Below are 17758 nucleotides of genomic sequence, written 5' to 3'. Positions count from 1 at the left end.
GGACAAGACAGATGATGATTATTACTGTGTGGCAAATATACACCCCAAAGGGTGTACCTTTGTCTAAGAGTATCGCTTGCTTTTCCTTTCTTGAAAACGCTGCGCACGCTACTTTCCTGTCGAGAATGCTCTGTGATGCTGATAAGGCGCATGCCGTTCGTGATTTGGAAGTACCGGGCTCGCAGCGTTAAAGAAATTAAATGCGGCCAATACAGATGACGATTATTGCTGTGTGGCAAATATACACCCCAAAGTACCTTTGTCTATGAGTGTTGCTTGATTTTCCTTTCTTGAAAACGCTGCGCTCGCAGCTTTCCTGTCGAGAATACTCTGTCATGATGATAACGCGCATGCCGTTCGTGACTTAGAATTACGGGGGCTCGCAGCGTTAAAGAAAGGAAACACAAGCAGGACAGATGACTATTGTTGCGTGGCAAGATGCGACCCACGGGGTGCAATTTTGTTTAAGAGCGTATGGTGGAGGGTGCACTCAAAAAAGTACACAGTTTTTCGATCTTACGTCGTCCCCAGACAGCAATCGTGTCTATCTTGCGCGCAATTCTTTTGTGTAATGCTGCACGCTCGGTGTATAGTTTGAAATCACGAATGGCATGCGCGGTGTCACTATCACATATTGTTCTTGAAGGGAAAGTTGCAACTGCCTAGTTTTGAAGAAACGAACCAAAAGCTCGGCTGATGACGATTATTGTTTGACGACTAGATACGCTCCCAAGGGTTTACGGCTTTTCTCGGAGCGTGCAGCCATTACATGTGGCTGAATCTGCAAGGCCCAGAGTGGTGCTCATTTATCTCTGAAACGCAGCAATTTATTCGTCCACAATGTAGAGTGGCCGGGGAAAACTGTGCATTATAAGTTAGATGACTTTTAGCCGCCTTGACGAAAGTAAGGCGTAAAGCGTGAGTCAACAAGACACTCGTTAAGCTGAGCCCGAAGTTTACGCTCTACTGCCTATTGTTTTAATAAATCATGTATGCAATTTATCAAAGGTAGATGCGCGGGAATAATGTCAAGCTTACGAAAATGGGGAACCTAAGAACTCGATTTCTTTCCATGCTTTTTAATGCAGATTTATCAATTAATCCTGCATCCTATCTGTCTAGTTCAACGTCTAGGCTTAGTCAACACCATCATACGATTTTAGTAACACCTTATTTTGTACGGACGGATGTATTCAAGCATTCATTTTTTCCCCAAACTATAACAGATTGGAATAACTTGTTGCCTGTTTCAATTGATTGATGCATTGTAATACTGTTGTGTTTTAACACCCTTCGTGATTGATTATAGCATTGTATTATTGTTGTGTTTTACCACCCTGCTTGGACCTGAACTGGGTTTGCAGTAAGAAATAAACAATAAATAATAATAAATAAGAAAATGAGCTTTATTCTTGCACTGCAACCTAAAAAATGTGTCCAAGAAATATTAAGCATATCCCAGCTTGTAGCACTGCAGGTTAAAGAGAAAGCCCGAATAGTTTGCCTGTTAAAACATTGCTATAAATTCATTACCTGTAGCGCTTACTCTGGCACCTTTCCCTTTCTTTCAGGTTATTTTTTATTGTGAACAAGTTTCGCAAAAGCCCTGTTTTCTGGCAAGACGTATTTACAAATAAAGTCCGAGTAAGTCTGCCGCGTATTATTGTCTTACGAAGCGTGCATGTCAGTGGCTCTTGTACAACTTGATTTAGGCTAACTGTTGTCATCTTAATGATTTTATTTGGTGCTCACATAATGAGGCAGTATGTTCCATAGACTACTGGTAAAACTGTACAGTAACAAAGATATGCAATTACAACGACGGAAATGCTTCGCTTGGACGTGGTAGCAGCCGTACACAATAAAAAACACACAATGCAAGAAGACAGGACGCTTCACTCGTCTTCATTTTTACCTGTGTCTTCTTGCGTTGGTCTGCAAAATATAACAAAGTAAATTTAGAGCAAATGCTAATACTCCTAATACCGTTAAAGATGTTTCACCTTTTCCGTTTGCCGGACTTGTTACTTCTACCTGCTAAATTATTACACGAAGTGAAACAGCGGAAAGAGACGAGAGGAATGCGTACGCTGCTTCCTACTATACCTCGTCAGCGGATTGCTAGCCGAGAGGATCCAAAGATATTCGCTATAACGACAGCGCGAACGGGATGACGAGGTAATACAGTTGACTCCCAATTAATGCGGACTTTGAGGAGCCGCAAGACTTTGCCGAATATACGAAAGGTCGTATTAACGAACGGCGGCGAAATGAATAAATTCACATCTTTTTTATTACTTGAAGTAGTCTGTAACGGGGCGAAATGAATAAATTCACATCTTTTTTATTACTTGAAGTAGTCTGTAAGGCGTTTTTGTTTCTCGCTCCTAAAGCACAACGGAAGCAGCATGAGGCGAGAGAGCCGACATGTTTGAAAGCTGCTTCAGCCTGATATATGGCGTGAAACAAGTGGGATTGAATGGCTTCACGGGCGAAAGGAGCGTGGGACACTAAAATAATAAGGTAACTTCAAATAAAAGAGCTCCACGCCTCTAACGAAGTAGTAAGCCCTGTCTGCCGAACTTATTCTGTTTCCAGGCTTTTAGTAATTAATGCGCGCATAAGGGGCATCAGTGGGATTCGAACTACCCGAAGCGCCGTGCTTTTGTGCTCCAAGTAAAGTACTCCACCTACCATATAAAGGTATGGTTTTTCGCCCGGGCAGTTGAATTGCGCTAGAATTAGGCGAAAAGCCGAATTAACCCATGTTAATATAACGAAAGTTGACTGCGTACTGTCAGGCTTGGTGATGAACCAGGCAGTTCGAAACCGTGAAAACTATAACACTATGCTGTAGCGCTGCCAGCCAATAGTGCACAAAGAATAGAGAGATGCCAACTTTCATGAAAGCTGGAGCTGTTTACCCGTCTGTCGGCCTGGCATACTGTGTGCTGGGCGAAGAATATGATGCACAGAGTGATCAGACGAACACATAAGTGGCACATGCTGCTATAGACACGCACACACTTAAACTGATAATAAAGTCTTATCGAGGTCCACGAGGTTCTCAGAAATGTCCGAAATATTTTTCGTTGCGTGGACGCTGTGCAAAGCAGTCTCTCAGCATGGGCCAAGATTTTACCGCAGTTTCTGACTATGCAATCGTGACAGGAACTCAACGCAGTCTTTAGAGATTGTGGGTTTGATGATTATTGAATGCACTCGCATATATCGCGCTGCAAGCCCACAGGAACGTTGCACACTGAACACATTGGCGAGTCTATGACTATAAAGTCTGCAACAAAGTTTCTCACATGTATCTTGGAGAAAATTTGCAAATTAGGTACTTATTATCTAAACTACTATGTCAAGTACGGCCGCTGCTTCTCAAATTCTTTTTTTTTTACCGCTACAGTAACTTTACTTCTACAGCGTCTACGGCCTGCTGCAGTTGCCGTACGCCAACGCACTTGCAATGGGACACTACATTAACACTTTTGCTTACTGTCTTCAGTGCTCAATCCGCAGTCTCAGTCAAGCCTATGCCGTATCCTACGCAGTATACCTTCATGGATGGCGTAAAAGTTCAGCTCACTTCGGCAGTGTCCGTGTTAATGACGTGAAGAAAATACGGGAAACTCAATATTGTTTGTTGATTTTTGGTCTGACCAGCCTAGGCTGCTGTTTTACCGGGCGCAAGTGCAAGAAAAACTTTGGACGCCGGGAATGTGATCTTCAATTTTAGTGATTCATGTAATCGAGGGTGATAATAATGTGGCGTCATAGTATTTCTTTTGCCACGCATGGGCAACATTAACTATCTCTGAGAAAGTTGCGAAAAGCCAAACACACATATTGCAGTTAAGAAGTCAATAATTTACAACTTTCCTTAGTTTGCGCGTTCTGCGTGTCAATTTTGTGAGTGTCACTCCTCGAAAGGTTGTGGTAATATGCACGTAGGGTTTTTTTGCAATACTGTGCGATAGTGAGGCAACGTGTTAGAGCGATAAAAAATGGCACAATTCGCTTCTTTCTCAGCAGTGCACAGTTACGCTCATGCTTGTTTGTTTTCTTTGTTTCGCGCCTCTCTAGGGCTAATTAGCATATTATGGTGTTGGGGAGACATGTCCAACCGGTTGTCCTTGTCTAAATCGCTTCTCCAATAAGTGACGATGTCTCCAAACACTCCTTCTTCTGCCAAGGTTATTCGAGTTGATAGCACAATGAGTGACGTTATGCAGGAAATCTTGCCTGCAAATAATTGGATATTTGGGCTTTTCCGACGAATGAAACTTAGTTCGGGTCCTGTAGAACTTTCGGCTTAAGCATTTACTGCTGAAAACGGCGAATAGACACTGAATACTCGCTATAAGTACCAGCCGGCGTCACGCACCAGCTCATAACAGAAAATTCGAAACCCACACTAAAAAAATTGCCTTCTTCGGTGTTCCGATATTCAAAATCTCTTCTAACCAGCGACAAAAAAAAATATGTACAGGAAGAAGAAAAAACAATTCCGTATAGAATGTACTTTTCTCTCTTTATTGTGAACGACGAAATCATTTTGAATAAATCGACAGTAACTTGCCCAGTGTGACATCCAGTCAGCACCTGAAACAGGTGCACGTAGCTTTTTAGATGCAGCATGTGCCGCAACTCGCGATGCTCCAGTCGCAAAGAAGAGCTATGGACCCGTTTTGTCCACGCTGTGGCAGCAGTGCATCCATGACCCCAGAACACTTCCGGTCATGTATTTTTGACAGACAAGTTAGCCAAGAAAAGGGAAGTATTTTGTCACATAGTATACTGTATGCATATATTCTTCATGTTTTCCGGCAAAAGAACGTGCGAAATGCGTCGAGCTCATGTCACCAATACAATTCACTTGTCGGGCACTCCTACTCTACAGCGAACATGATGCCAGCTTGAGAGTTCTACAAATTTATAAGCTATGGTAACTTGTGTTGTGTTGTAACTTGGGCTTAAGCGGAAGTCTTCTGGCAAGTCTGTTTGTAAGCATAAAAAGGGTATTCGCTTCACGGGAATCATTTTCACCTTTGTAATGAGGCGTTTTCTCATCGGTGGTGTTTTCCTCGTTGCTTGATATCTCACGGCCATCAGCTGGCTTCGTTCTTGCCACTCTGCGCAGCTACCTCGACACGCGGTAATCCAATCGCGGCACCACAAAAGCGGGACGGCTCACCTTCTCTCCGAGCTGACGGCGAAGGGACACCGGGTCCTGGTCTCTCACTGCTGGCTCATGGAAGCGTCCGCCAACAACCAAAGCTGGGCGCCGCTCCATCAATGCGAGCCTCACGACTTCCACGGTTCGACCTCTCTATATAACTTCGCGTGTCTATTCCGCGTCTCGGCGGCTATAGAAAGATTGCAATTCTTAAACTTACGAATACTTTTGTAATTTCCTTTAAGTTAATCCGCGGCGGTGGGCGGACCGACATCACTATTTCTTCTTGTCACAGGAACAGCCAAGCAAAAGGCCCTGGTCGTCGGAGGCGAAGTCGGTGTCTGGGATGATAGCGTTGATCGCACTAACCTGATAGCCAGTACTTGGTGAGCATTGTGGATTGATTGACTTTTGCATTCATGTTTCTTATGGGCTACGAGAGCTTCTTAACGGACAAAAAAGAAGAAAAAGAAGAGGTAGATAAACACAATGAGTTTTATTTTGATACGCTGAGCTTTTTATCATGCACCTTTCTCTAGAAACACGAGCGTGTCTTATATTTTACGATAATTGCAGCATGGCCAGCACGGTCGGAAGTCAAAACCACTGCCTCGTGCTCGCACAGGGCCATATATTCCTCGAGCTACAGTGGCGGGTCGCTTAGTGTCGTTTCGAGTCCATGCTAGCTGTGCGAGTTTTCAAATATTGCGTAGAAAATTTGTTCTCGTTACGTGATTCCATCATTAAGGTTGCAGAAATTTAGGTGCAGCGCAATTACAAGAGCGGGGCTGGTTGACAATATAATGTTGATTAAACATTAACTTTTTCATTTCATTTCCTTTATTTATGTCCTCAAGGCACCAGGGCATTACGGAGGGGAGTGGTTGGATTGAGAAAAAGAATTGAAATACCGGGTTATACAACATTACTTAATTATTCACAGCTAATGACCTCCTGCATGAAGCTATTGGTTGTACATGAAAATTCTTGGCTAGGCAATGCAAGCTAATGATTCTCGGAAACAAAAAATATCTCGTATGGAGGCAATTGTTCCGGGAAGGTGACTCCAGCCCCCCACAGTCCGTGAGATAAATGAATAGAGGCAAGCTTTAGCGCGACGTGAGTTGATACCGGCTTTATTGCTATGATCAAGGCGTCAAGAAACAAAAGTGGGCGGGGGAAGTAGATCAAATCGGAGGTGTGGAATAAAGTAAGAGATCTTGTGAAATAAGGAAGGCCCGAAGATTATGCGGTGGGATGCAAGTGAGGGCAGTTCGAGGGCATTTTTCATGAATGTAGCACTTGCTATGCGGTTATAGCTGTTAACGATTTATCTGGCAGCATTATTCTGAGCAAGTTCAATTACTTTAGCAAGTTAACTATTAGGCGGATGTCATATAGAGGCCACGTATTCATGTTTACTTCTGATAAAGGTTTTGTCAAGGATTAATTTGAGAGAAGAGGCTGGAGAGAAAAAGGTAACTTAGCATGCGGTTAAAATTGTGAACAGTACTGGTGGTGTGCAAGATCAATCTAGGTAATGTGACACCAAGGCAGCGATAAGAAAAACAAAACTGTTTCCAGAGTCATGCAGTGCAAGGCACTCCAGTATTCTGAAAACACTCCAAATCACTCTAAACGGAGCGTTTTGCACTTATTAGGATTAAGCTCCATGAGCCACGTGTTACACCAGTTAGAAACAGCATCTAGATTGCTTTGTAAGGCGGTACTGTCGTTCACGTCATTATATTTCACTAACTATAGCACAATCGTCAGCAAAGAAGTGAATCTTAAAAGCAACGCTACTTCATCATCATCACCATCATCATCATCATCATCTGCATCATCATCATCATCAGCCTGGTCACGCCCACTACAGGGCAAAGGCCTCGCCCATACTTCTCCAACAACTCCGGTCATGTATTAATTGTGGCCATGTCGTCCCTGCAAACTTCTTAATCTCATCCGCCCACCTAACTTTCTGCCGCCCCCTGCTACGCTTCCCTCGGAATCCAGTCCGTTACCCTTAATGACCATCGGTTATCTTCCCTCCTCATTACATGTCCTGCCCATGCCCATTTCTTTTTCTTGATTTCAACTAATATGTAATTACCTCGCGTTTGTTCCCTCACCCAATCTGCTCTTTTCTTATCCCTTAACGTTACACCCATCATTCTTCTTTCCATACTCGTTGCGTCGTCCTCAATTTAAGTAGAACCCTTTTCGTAAGCCTCCATGTTTCTGCCTTGTGGGTGAGTACTGGTAAGACACAGCTATTATACACTTTTCTCTTGAGGGATAATGGCCACCTGCTGTTCATGATCTGAGAATGCCTGCCAAACGCACCCCAGCCCATTCTTATTCTTCTGATTATTTCCGTCTCATGATCCGGATCCGCCGTCACTATCTGCCCTAAGTAGATGTATTCCCTTACCACTTCCAGTGTCTCGCTACCTATTGTAAATTACTGTTCTCTTCCGAGACTGGGGACTCAGGGGACCAATTGCAATACATGCTCACTGACCTGGAGAGGCAAAGCAGAAGAGTGGGTCTAAAAATTCATCTGCAGTAAACTAAAGTAATGGTTAAACGCATCTTGGGAGGTCGTTAATATATAGAGTTCAGCATTACAGATACAACGGACCCCTATGGCACTCCAAAATGAATTGACTTGCTCGAACATTTTGTGTCATTGTATGCAACGAACAGAATACGGTCAATAATAAGGACTCGGGACAACTGGCGAGATGAGCATCTATATTTAATTTGTTTAGCTTGAAGGCTAGTAGTTCACGATACAGTTGATCAAACGCCTTCTAGTAATCGAGACAAATGCAGTCAGCTATCAAATAGCGGTCTAAAATTACGTGCATTTTGTGTGTGAAGAGAAAAAGTTGAGTTGAGATTTACGACAGCTGTGGTATACCAGTGAAAAGAACGAGATGGAGTCAAGAAACTGCGATGATAGTACATATTCGATCATTTTACTGGGGATGCTGGCTAGCATGATGGGACTTAATTAATTAACAAAAAAATGTGGTAGGAAGTAGGGCTACCGTCGTGTAGCTCAACTGGTAGAGTAGCATTCACGTTAGGCGCTGTTTGTGGAACTGAACTCACTGTAAATCAAACTTTATTCTCGTGCACACAACTCGAACGGCTAAGGAAAAAATATTTTACTGTATTTTACAATGAACGCATTCCCTTCCATCCCAGTCTACTTTTAGGAGATAGCCCACTTGTAGGAACTTCATCTGTTTTTAGTTTTTTGAAAGACGCAGCGATCCTAAACGAAATATAATATATCACATAACTACTAATTCTAAAAATTCTTACCCAGTTTTTCACGCATCTTATGATGCACCTCACCCATTTTCTCAGTCCTGTGAAGAAGGCTGAGGTCTCCATTTGATTTGTTGGGCTCCTCAGAGTCCTTGTCCGGAGAAGGACTTTCGCTGAGGATACCCAATTTTTGAAATAAATTATACCATGTGTTTGGCCCATGATAGCCTGATTTGCGTATGCGCCATAAAACCCAATACAATACAATGTTTGTGCAACTGGCTCCAGTCCGCAGAGGTAGTTGTATTTTCTGTCATATTGACACGTGTAGTTGTTTATATTTATCAGGTGACCGTGTTTCACTGCCTAACAAATGTTATCGCACAGCGCGGGACGCGCCTGCACGTATCGGAAGTTTCTCGAAAGTTATCGATGGTTGCATCCGCTGTCTGTCGGCACCGAACCTTGTGTAATCTGATTTCATCCAGATGCCACGTGGTAGTGAGGTAAAGAACACAGTAGCAATATTGTGAAAGACGAAACTAACTATTGTTGGGCAAACCTGTGCCCACAAAAAAGTTAGTTTCATCTTTCACAGTATTGCTACTGTGTTTTTTACCGTCACTACCACTTGACATTATTCTTATCCTTACTCGCATATCTAACGACCACGCGTAATTAATATGCCCTATAATAAAACTGATATAATTTTTATGCTTCTTTGAATTCATTGGAAGCCGGCTTGATTGGATTGATGCTTAGTAAATGAGCCCCTATAGGACGCCTTAATAGTTCTCGTTTAAATACTTTTTGAAAGGAATGAGCGCTGTGACATTGGTGAGGAAACGAGAAACGGTTTTAAATGTGTAACGTAAGTGATATAGCATATGTTGCGTATGTGAAGAGGGAGATTAGGCACCACACCTGCACACCCCATCTGGGTTCGTCGTACTCGTCAGCTCTCTGGCACTCGGGTTCTCATTCTGTGGCCTCAGCTGTGAGACGACGCGTTTGGGTAAAGCAAGTGAGGAGAAGTGTTTCTTTGCCTCAGCCATCGCCTTAACAGGGACGACAGCCTGATGGTTAGAATGCCAAGACTGCTCGTCGCCAACCGTTTGCTCACGGTAACTGAGCTAGCTAGCATGACTATAGAAGCCCGTGTCCCATATTCATACTCTACCAGCTTCGGCAAAATACACAATGTACGTACCTCTCAGCTACTCAAATAAAAACCAGAAGTGTGTCTACGCGACCAAGGCGTCGTTTGAGCAAGGAGGCTCACCACTTACGCCCTTGAATGTGGCGGCAAGGTCAAAGAGACATTTCGTCGATCTGTTATATTAGAGTTCGCCAAAGATTCACTTTTACCTCAACGAGTTACGCTTTGATCCTTTAGTTACCCTGTCACCGAATACGTCGAGGCAGCAACACAGTGTTAGAAATTGCAGAGGCATGGCCACATATCGACATATTGCACTGGCCCAGTGCGCTGCGAAGTGTGTGTTGGCCACAGCTACCCTCTCATTAATGCTGTAGAATTCGTCACTGTTGCCCGCTATGTCCTTATGGATTATAAATCCTACCCCGTATTGCTTATTATCTGGGGGACCTATATAGCAGGGGACATACCCGTTATTCAGCAATGTATAAGCCTCACCAGTTCTTCTAATCTCACTAAGGCCGATGATATCCGAAACATTGTCTGACAATTTCTCAAAGAGTCCTGCTAAGCTAGCCTTACTCGAGAGTGTTCGGGTGTTAAACGTTGCAAGGGTCAGTTTCCATTGACGGCCTGCCTGGACCCAGCGATTTTTAGTGCCAGGTCTGACCTAGTGCTAAGCGCTAAGACCTAGCGTTACAGGTCTGACCGCCGTCTTGGTCAGCTACTCCGCAGCTGCTGGGGACTGAGGGCCATTGGGTAATTGAGTGAGCCATGTGGGAAAGGGTGGCCCAATACTGCACCAGGGAGGCCAATTCCTGTTCTGGTGAGGGAGTGTCTTGTTGAAGCTTAGTGGGCCTTCGTAATTTGGTTGTACCTGAATTAGTATAGCCCCACTCGCTCCGGGCATCTTTTTCCGGTGACAGGCGTCACTCCATGCCTGCAGATGTTTTGCGCTAGAGGAGGTGAGTTTCATCATAGGAAGAAAAAAAGCTTATATAGCGGGATTGAAGCTTCCGTCTATGGCAACCGAGCATTCGACATACCTCAATCAGATATTCCCCCAGGCGGTGAGGCTACGTTAACGCCGACAAGTACCGCCCCGAGGGCCATTCACGCCTAAAAAAAATTCTTGATTTGATTACCTTAACTCAAGATAGAACGATTTCTTAACGGTTCTGACCTCGTAGTTCTGGAATCACACGTGCGCTGTCGGCCGTGAACACGGCTAGGTATAAGGCGTCTCGGCCGCCTTTGACAGCTTAGAACATGGAGGGGTAAGATAATGGCGGTAAACTGGTCGCTTCTGTCACCGGAAAGGCAACTAGACAGGGGCCCCTCCATCTTGCGCTCCTTTGAAGGCCGAGCCGAGAGGAATGGATAAGCTGCTCAGCCTTATGTACACACGGGTATATATATATATATATATATATATATATATATATATATATATATATATATATATATATATATATATATATATATATATATGTGTGTGTGTGTGTGTGTGTGTGTGTGTGTGTGTGTGTGTGTGTGTGTGTGTGTGTGTGTGTGTGTGTGTGTGTGTGTGTGTGTGTGTGTGTGTGTGTGTGTGTGTGTGTGTGCGCGCGCGCGCGCGCGCGAAAACTTCTCGGAAGACTGCGACGCCGGATCTTTCCACGACTATGAGCTCATAACGCGCCACTCTTAGTCAAAAACGATAACATAAATAACGCCACCCTGCGCTCGCCCTGACCACAAAAGGCGCGCATGCAACTCAGTTGGCACGCCTCGGCGGCGCGTAACGGGACTTTCTGCTGCCTATGTGGTGAATCCTACGTGCCTAAAAATTCCCTTTATTTGTCCGCGATAGATGCCTTTAGCTGATCGCGGTGGGTAACTCAATAGACAACGATTTCTAAACGGTTCTGTCCTCGTAGTTCCGGAATCGCTATTTAACAGAACGGAAAACATTTATGAGTACTCCGAACAGACCTACACAGTCTTAGGCAGTGGAGAAGGGCGCACCCCAGTGTGCTGTACTCAGCCCGCACCTGTTGTATCTCACCCTGGTCACATAACAGGAAACGTGCCGCGAGGAGCACACATCACTATCTATGCCGATGATATCTGCACCTGAAGCGCATCAAGTTCGCACTATATCTATCAACAGCGACTTCAAGAACCATTACTGAAGTTCTCCGTGTATTTGGCTCCCCGAGATCTTCACCTCTCGCCAGAAAAAATCAGAACAAAGAAAATGAGCAAATAACCGCTCTTACTCGGTAGACGACCGCTGCCGTACGTACGGTGTCAGCGATTCCTTGGGATTGTGATAGACAGAAATCTCTCTTGGTCACTTCAGGTAAAAAAATGTGTGCGAGGATTGCTGCTGCATCGAAAGTTTTCAAATTCATGGCGGGAAAACGATGCGGATGCAACTGCCGCTCAACGGTAGTGTTCGAAAAAGCCTATATTGAACGCACATTGCGCTATTGCCTACCGGTGGTTCAGAGATTATCACCAGCAAAGAAGAGGACTCTGGAAGCCGCGCGGAACAACTGCCTGCGAATTTATCTGGGCCTTCCAAGGGGCGCTTCAGCCTCGTGAACAGTAGCGGAAGCGCGATGTCTACCTCTAGATGTCATCGCTTCCCAAGAAACAATGAGTACCCATCTCGGGCAAGTGCTCCAAGGGAAGAAGCACTTCATTTACCCTGTCCACATAACCCACGTTAAGTCTGGCTTTGGCCAAGCTGTACAAATTTTGGCCCTTCCTCCGTTTATTCAGCCACAGAAATTACTGTCTCCGACTTTTCTTCCCTCTACACTTTCGCCTCTAGATATAGACCAGTTTGTACAGGGTGTAAATGGGACAAATAGTCGCATGCCACAGGCGGCACTCCTGCAGACCACTCTCCTCTACTTAGCCGACAAATATACTCAGCACACCCACATCTACACTGATGCCACAACCACTCGGGAGACTTGCTCCTGTGGTATTTTGTACACTCGACAAGACGAGTGCAGCTGATAACCTGCAGCGGAGAACATCTTCAACGACAACAGAGCTTTACGGCATCGGAGAAGCAGTCCTCTATATATTGCGCCGAGTACCTTATCAATGGGCTATTTTAAATGGCTCTAAGGGAGCACTACAAACATTGTGCCGTCTGTCAAAAAAAAAAAATAATCAGCCTGTTTCTTTCTACATTGCGTACTTTCATCACTTGGCCATTGCATCAGGCCACTGTATGAAATTGCAGTAGATAACTGCTCATTGCGGTATTCTGGCCAACGAAAAAGTAATGAAGCGGCATGCAAAGGTCTTCAACACCAAAACTATAAGCGGATTTATTTCACTAGATCTGATGCTTCCCAACTAGCTAAAAGATTTGCTTCGGAAGAAAAGGACCGGCTATGGAGCTTGCCGACCCAACATTACCATGTCCTTTACTCAATCGACAGAAATCTCAGATCCAGACTCCCATCCAACATTCCTCGCCATTTGATAATTAATCATCGTATTCGCCTGAACAGCGCCTATGAAAACGGCTTACGGTACCTTTTCGGTCAACTGACAAGTCCACATTGCAACAACTGTGGTTTAATTGAAACTATGGGGTATATCCTGTTTGAGTGTCGAGCGTATGCTGACGAGCGTGCGTTCTATGAGCATTGCATGCATTCGCTTACACAAAGACCTTTGTCACTTGACGGTGTCTTAGGCCCTTTAGCCTGCCTCATACAACAGAGGCGCGCGATGAACTTTTTATTCACCTACTTAGAAAACATTGGTCAACTCGACAAACTTTAGTTCTACTCTGTCACCCTCATGCACCTTTCACGCAACGAATCCTGTCACCTGATTGTAGGACGGTGCATACACTGAAGGACCTTACCATAGCACGCCGTTGCCCATGAGTTAGAAAACTCAGTGGCCAATTTTTTTTAAGCGAAGCTTTCTAAAACCAAGATTTCTTTGCCTATTCCTTCGACTTTCCCACTGCTGTGCTGCTGCTGTAGCCTGCTGTCACGCACACCGCCTCGGGGGGTGTTTCAGAACGTGTATATAAATGACAAGCGCGAGTAAGAGAGGAAATGTGACGGGAGAAACTCGCTTTCACCCCACCGCGTCGAATGTGGACAATGCCCTGTGAAACTCCCTGGCCGTCGCCACATCAGCCGCTTGACAGCTGTAATTACCTGTGATTCCCCTCAGAAGCATCGCAGAAACTGCAGCGCTTCTCTTTCTGCTAACGTACGAGGCCAGAGGGGACGCAGATAGAACTGTAGAGAGTGGAAGAAGAGGAGAAGAGGCAGTTCCCATATAAGAGAGGGGGGGAGGTGACGCGAGAAGGCAAGGAAATCCCACTGCAATACGACAGCAGTTGCGGGGAAACAGGATAAGCTTAAGTTCAACGTACGGTACACTACGTTGCTGCTATTTCTGAAAAATAAACGCCATGCAAGTATGTCAAGCGGACAACTGAGGCAGCGCGTGCAGAAGCAGAGCCGCATTAATTAAAGCGCACCGCAGGGTCCAGGAGACACTATACCGAAGCGGTTGACCGTCAAATCAACACTTCTGTGCCCCCCGCGTTAGCTTTACAGCGATGGTATTGATAGATGTCGCGGATTCGTCCCCAATCGCGGCAGCCGCTTTTCGACGGAGATGAAAGAGAAAACGCACGTGCACTTAGATTTTGGGACACGTTAAAGAACATCATGGTATCAAAATTAATCCGGAGTCCGGCACTGCGGCTTGCCTCAAAATCTGAGTGTGGTTTTGCTACGTGCAGCCCCACAATCCAATTCCAGTTTGATACTTCTGCCACAATGCGATGTGCCATGTGAGGAAATGACAACGCTCAACCCTCTCAGAGGTTATAAAATATGACAAGCAACAACGCCGCAAACACCTGTCCCTGTGTGTTCTGTGTACTACGCAGACAAACAGCAGTGGTGAACGCAAGGTAACGTGTAACATCAACTCACCACTCTCGTGTTAGCCTAAACGTTGTATAAATTAGGCTTTAGCCGTCACCATCAGCCCTTATTATCGTCAATCAAAGCATCGAGCACTGAAAGCTCCGCTTACATCGATTCCCCCAGTGCGTGGGATCTGTAATTTTTTAACTTATTCCTTTTTGTGCGCCTCTCTCCGTCTCTCTTTCTCTCCCCAATTCCTGTCCTCGCGTAGAGCACCATGTCAGCGACCTCTCTACGCCGACGAAAATCTCTCCCTTCCATTAAAGGTTTCTCTCTCTCTCTTTCTCTGCCTGTATCTGCCAATTAAGCCGCCGTGGCCGAGAACGGTCGCATACATTTGTCCGAGACGCGGTGCCTGAGACCGCACCCTGTTTCGTATTACCTTGCGCTCTCTTGCCTTATAATACTTGTTTTATTTCACATTAACTTAGCGGAATAAATGACATATAATGAGGATGGCTACTGCTTAAGACATTGAGCAGATTGGCATTCATAGTAATGGGAATTAACCCGTCGCTGTGCGCTGAGTGTTTTTACGGTGCGTAAGTTGTCTGCAGCATATCACTACTGTTCTCTGTGCGATGCTATTCCGTTGCGATATATCTCAGTCTCTGAGGGAGCGAGCATAAAACTAAACACTATAAAATCTGTCCCTTGAAGGCCTGCGGCATCACTGGCGGCGGAGAGACTTTGGAGCCCAAAGGATCTGACAGACCTGAACACCGCCATGACCAGACTTCAGGAGCAGCGTTGTCGGATGCTCAGGTACCATACCATAGACTGCACACAGACGCCAGCGATATTTTTCTTAGCATTCTGCGCTTTTCGTACCATGGCGGATGGGTGAGAAAGAATAAACAAGGCCAGTGCAACTCCGTAGGTCAGCGGAGTTATTGCCGACGCACTGTTTGGACTGACACCAGCTCCACCGCGCATGCGCAGTACCAGTTTATGAAGCAGCCTTGATTTTTTAGTGCTGACGAAACTAATATAGCCAGCCTTGCAGTGACATATCAGGCGCGCTGTGATCATCATTCGATAGTTCCTTTTTTATAACCCCAGATGGCATGTTTCGCAAAAAATACAAGAGAACTATTGATATTGGAAAAAGGTGCAGTTTTTACCCAAATATCAACAAATCAATGGCGGTCTTTTACGAAGCGAAGCTTCCTCCTTGCGTTTCTTTCTAGGCCTTGCAGAACGCGGACGTGAAACGAAGGTTGCCGAACAGGCGAATCTTTTATACAAGATTGAAACTTTATGTAGGGAAAAACAACTAGAAAGTGACACTATTCCAGTCCTTGGAGAGTTATGTCTACGTCAGGAAACCTGGAAGCTGGTATGTGCTGATCGGCTATCATTCATCCATGGCTGGCTTACCAGATAATGCACGCGCGACATATTGCCCTGAGTGAAACTGAGCGAATTAAGTATAAGTTAGGTAGCATTTACAGGGCTTCTGACTTCGGACTCAAGGAAAACATCCATTACGCGGGGGCTTTCGTCACATTGCAGTTCCAGTACTCGAAGTCAACAGTGTCACTGCGTATAGAATTCACTGCATCATAATGTTGATCACGATTGTGCTGTGCACACAAAAGTAGGATAGAAAACAGCTGTACTTTTAAGATGGCACGAAAAACCTCAGAATTCACCCAACGCTTGAGATGCTTCACTGACATGTAAAAATTTTTAACTAACGCGGCTCTTTTATATTTTTGATGAAAGCGTCAATAGTTTCAAAGTAAAATATGCAATATGTCGCATTATTTCCGATCTGCATTTCCCATCGAATATCGTGGGAGTGTTGCTGCAAAAATACGTTGTCCATGGATATCGTTATATTTGGAAGATGCGCATTGATCAAGGAAGAAAGTTGTTGCAGCATGTGCGCATCTTAAGTACGCTTTCTTATTTTTTTTCCTTCTCCCGCAGGCGAGGCCTCGAAGTGCAGCCGCTGACGGGACCGGGGTTTTGCGAATGTGACCACGTGGCATAGAAAGTATTCCCGTGCCATGCTCCTTCGCTGTGCTCACTTAATATGCTATAGTGTTTCGTGCTTATTTCTGGACACTTGTTGATCTATAATTAAGCTGTTTAGCCACCTTCAACCAATGTATAATCACATGTCATACATGTATCATATGATTGTGTAAATATGCCGTATTTTATTCTGCTCTGGTAACGACTTTATATTGGTATTTATCTTAGTCTACTTATATGTGCATGAAACTGCGGGAAGCAGTTTTTTCATGCAGTTTCATTTCTATTAATTTGTCATTTATTTCTTTCGTTTATTAAGCACAAGTAATTACCCCTATGTTCCGCATGGTGTCAGCGTCTGTTTGCTTTTTATGATATAACTAATAAAAATCGGGCCCCTCGGTTAACCCTCTTTCCTCTCGTTCTTGGCACATTGCATGCCAGTATGATAACTGGCAATATGTGTGAAAGCGTGAAAGATAAGTGCGAAAGTTACAGACAGGAATAAGGTACCCCAAAAGGCTGGTCTACATTTCGATAAGTGGGCCTATTTTTGTGGTCCGATGTTTGTGGGATAGGTGGGCCTATGTTTGACTGTTCTGCATATGCGAACTTTTCTCATATTTAAAGTGCATTTTGTTTTCTGGTGCTTGAATCGGTAGTCTTTTTGCTAGAGCTTAAGGTTCTCCATGGATAAGGCAAATTAAAAAGACACCTTAGAAATATTGATAATAATGAGATTTTTCTCAATATGCCCTCTCCGTCTGCAATACAATGCGCCCATGCTCGTTAGTTTCGCCTGATCAAGAGTTTGCTCTGGCGATGCTGTTTGGGGATAAAAACCGAGGATGAACGAAGCATTTTTTTTTCACACTACCCACAACAGCCTACATTAAATATGTCTTATATCTTAGACGCCGAATCAACCCAGCCATGCCGGAAGCTAATAAAATCAGGCAAATAATGAAAAGAATCGAGGACGGCGCCTTGCACATGCTCGTTTCTAAAAACCCTCAAGCGGCCGCCGGCGTGATTCAGCTCTGCCAAAGGGACGACGAGCCACCGAAACAGCACATTTCCACGCAGCGCTCTAACTTTCACGCAGCAAGCATTTCGGCTCTCGCCGTTGGTGATGTGTCTGGTGACCACACCTCCTCACTGCCGCAAGTAGAGCAGTAT

General features: G+C 44.7%; 1 protein-coding gene across 1 annotated transcript in view; it reads left to right on the top strand.

Annotated features, from left to right (window-relative positions):
- LOC142578485 (beta-hexosaminidase subunit beta-like) overlaps window positions 1-16595 on the top strand; it is a 73367-nt gene extending 56772 nt beyond the window's left edge. Inside the window, exons 9-11 of the mRNA XM_075687868.1 lie at window positions 5481-5571; window positions 15257-15361; window positions 16532-16595. Of these exons, the coding sequence (XP_075543983.1) occupies window positions 5481-5571; window positions 15257-15361; window positions 16532-16595 (260 nt within the window). The remainder of the gene's footprint in view (window positions 1-5480; window positions 5572-15256; window positions 15362-16531) is intronic.
- Window positions 16596-17758: the final 1163 nt, after the last annotated feature.

Source organism: Dermacentor variabilis, chromosome 4, assembly GCF_050947875.1.
Source record: "Dermacentor variabilis isolate Ectoservices chromosome 4, ASM5094787v1, whole genome shotgun sequence".
Lineage (NCBI taxonomy): Eukaryota > Metazoa > Arthropoda > Arachnida > Ixodida > Ixodidae > Dermacentor > Dermacentor variabilis.
Note: the sequence above shows the minus strand (reverse complement) of the source record. Positions and strands in the feature narration are given on the sequence as shown.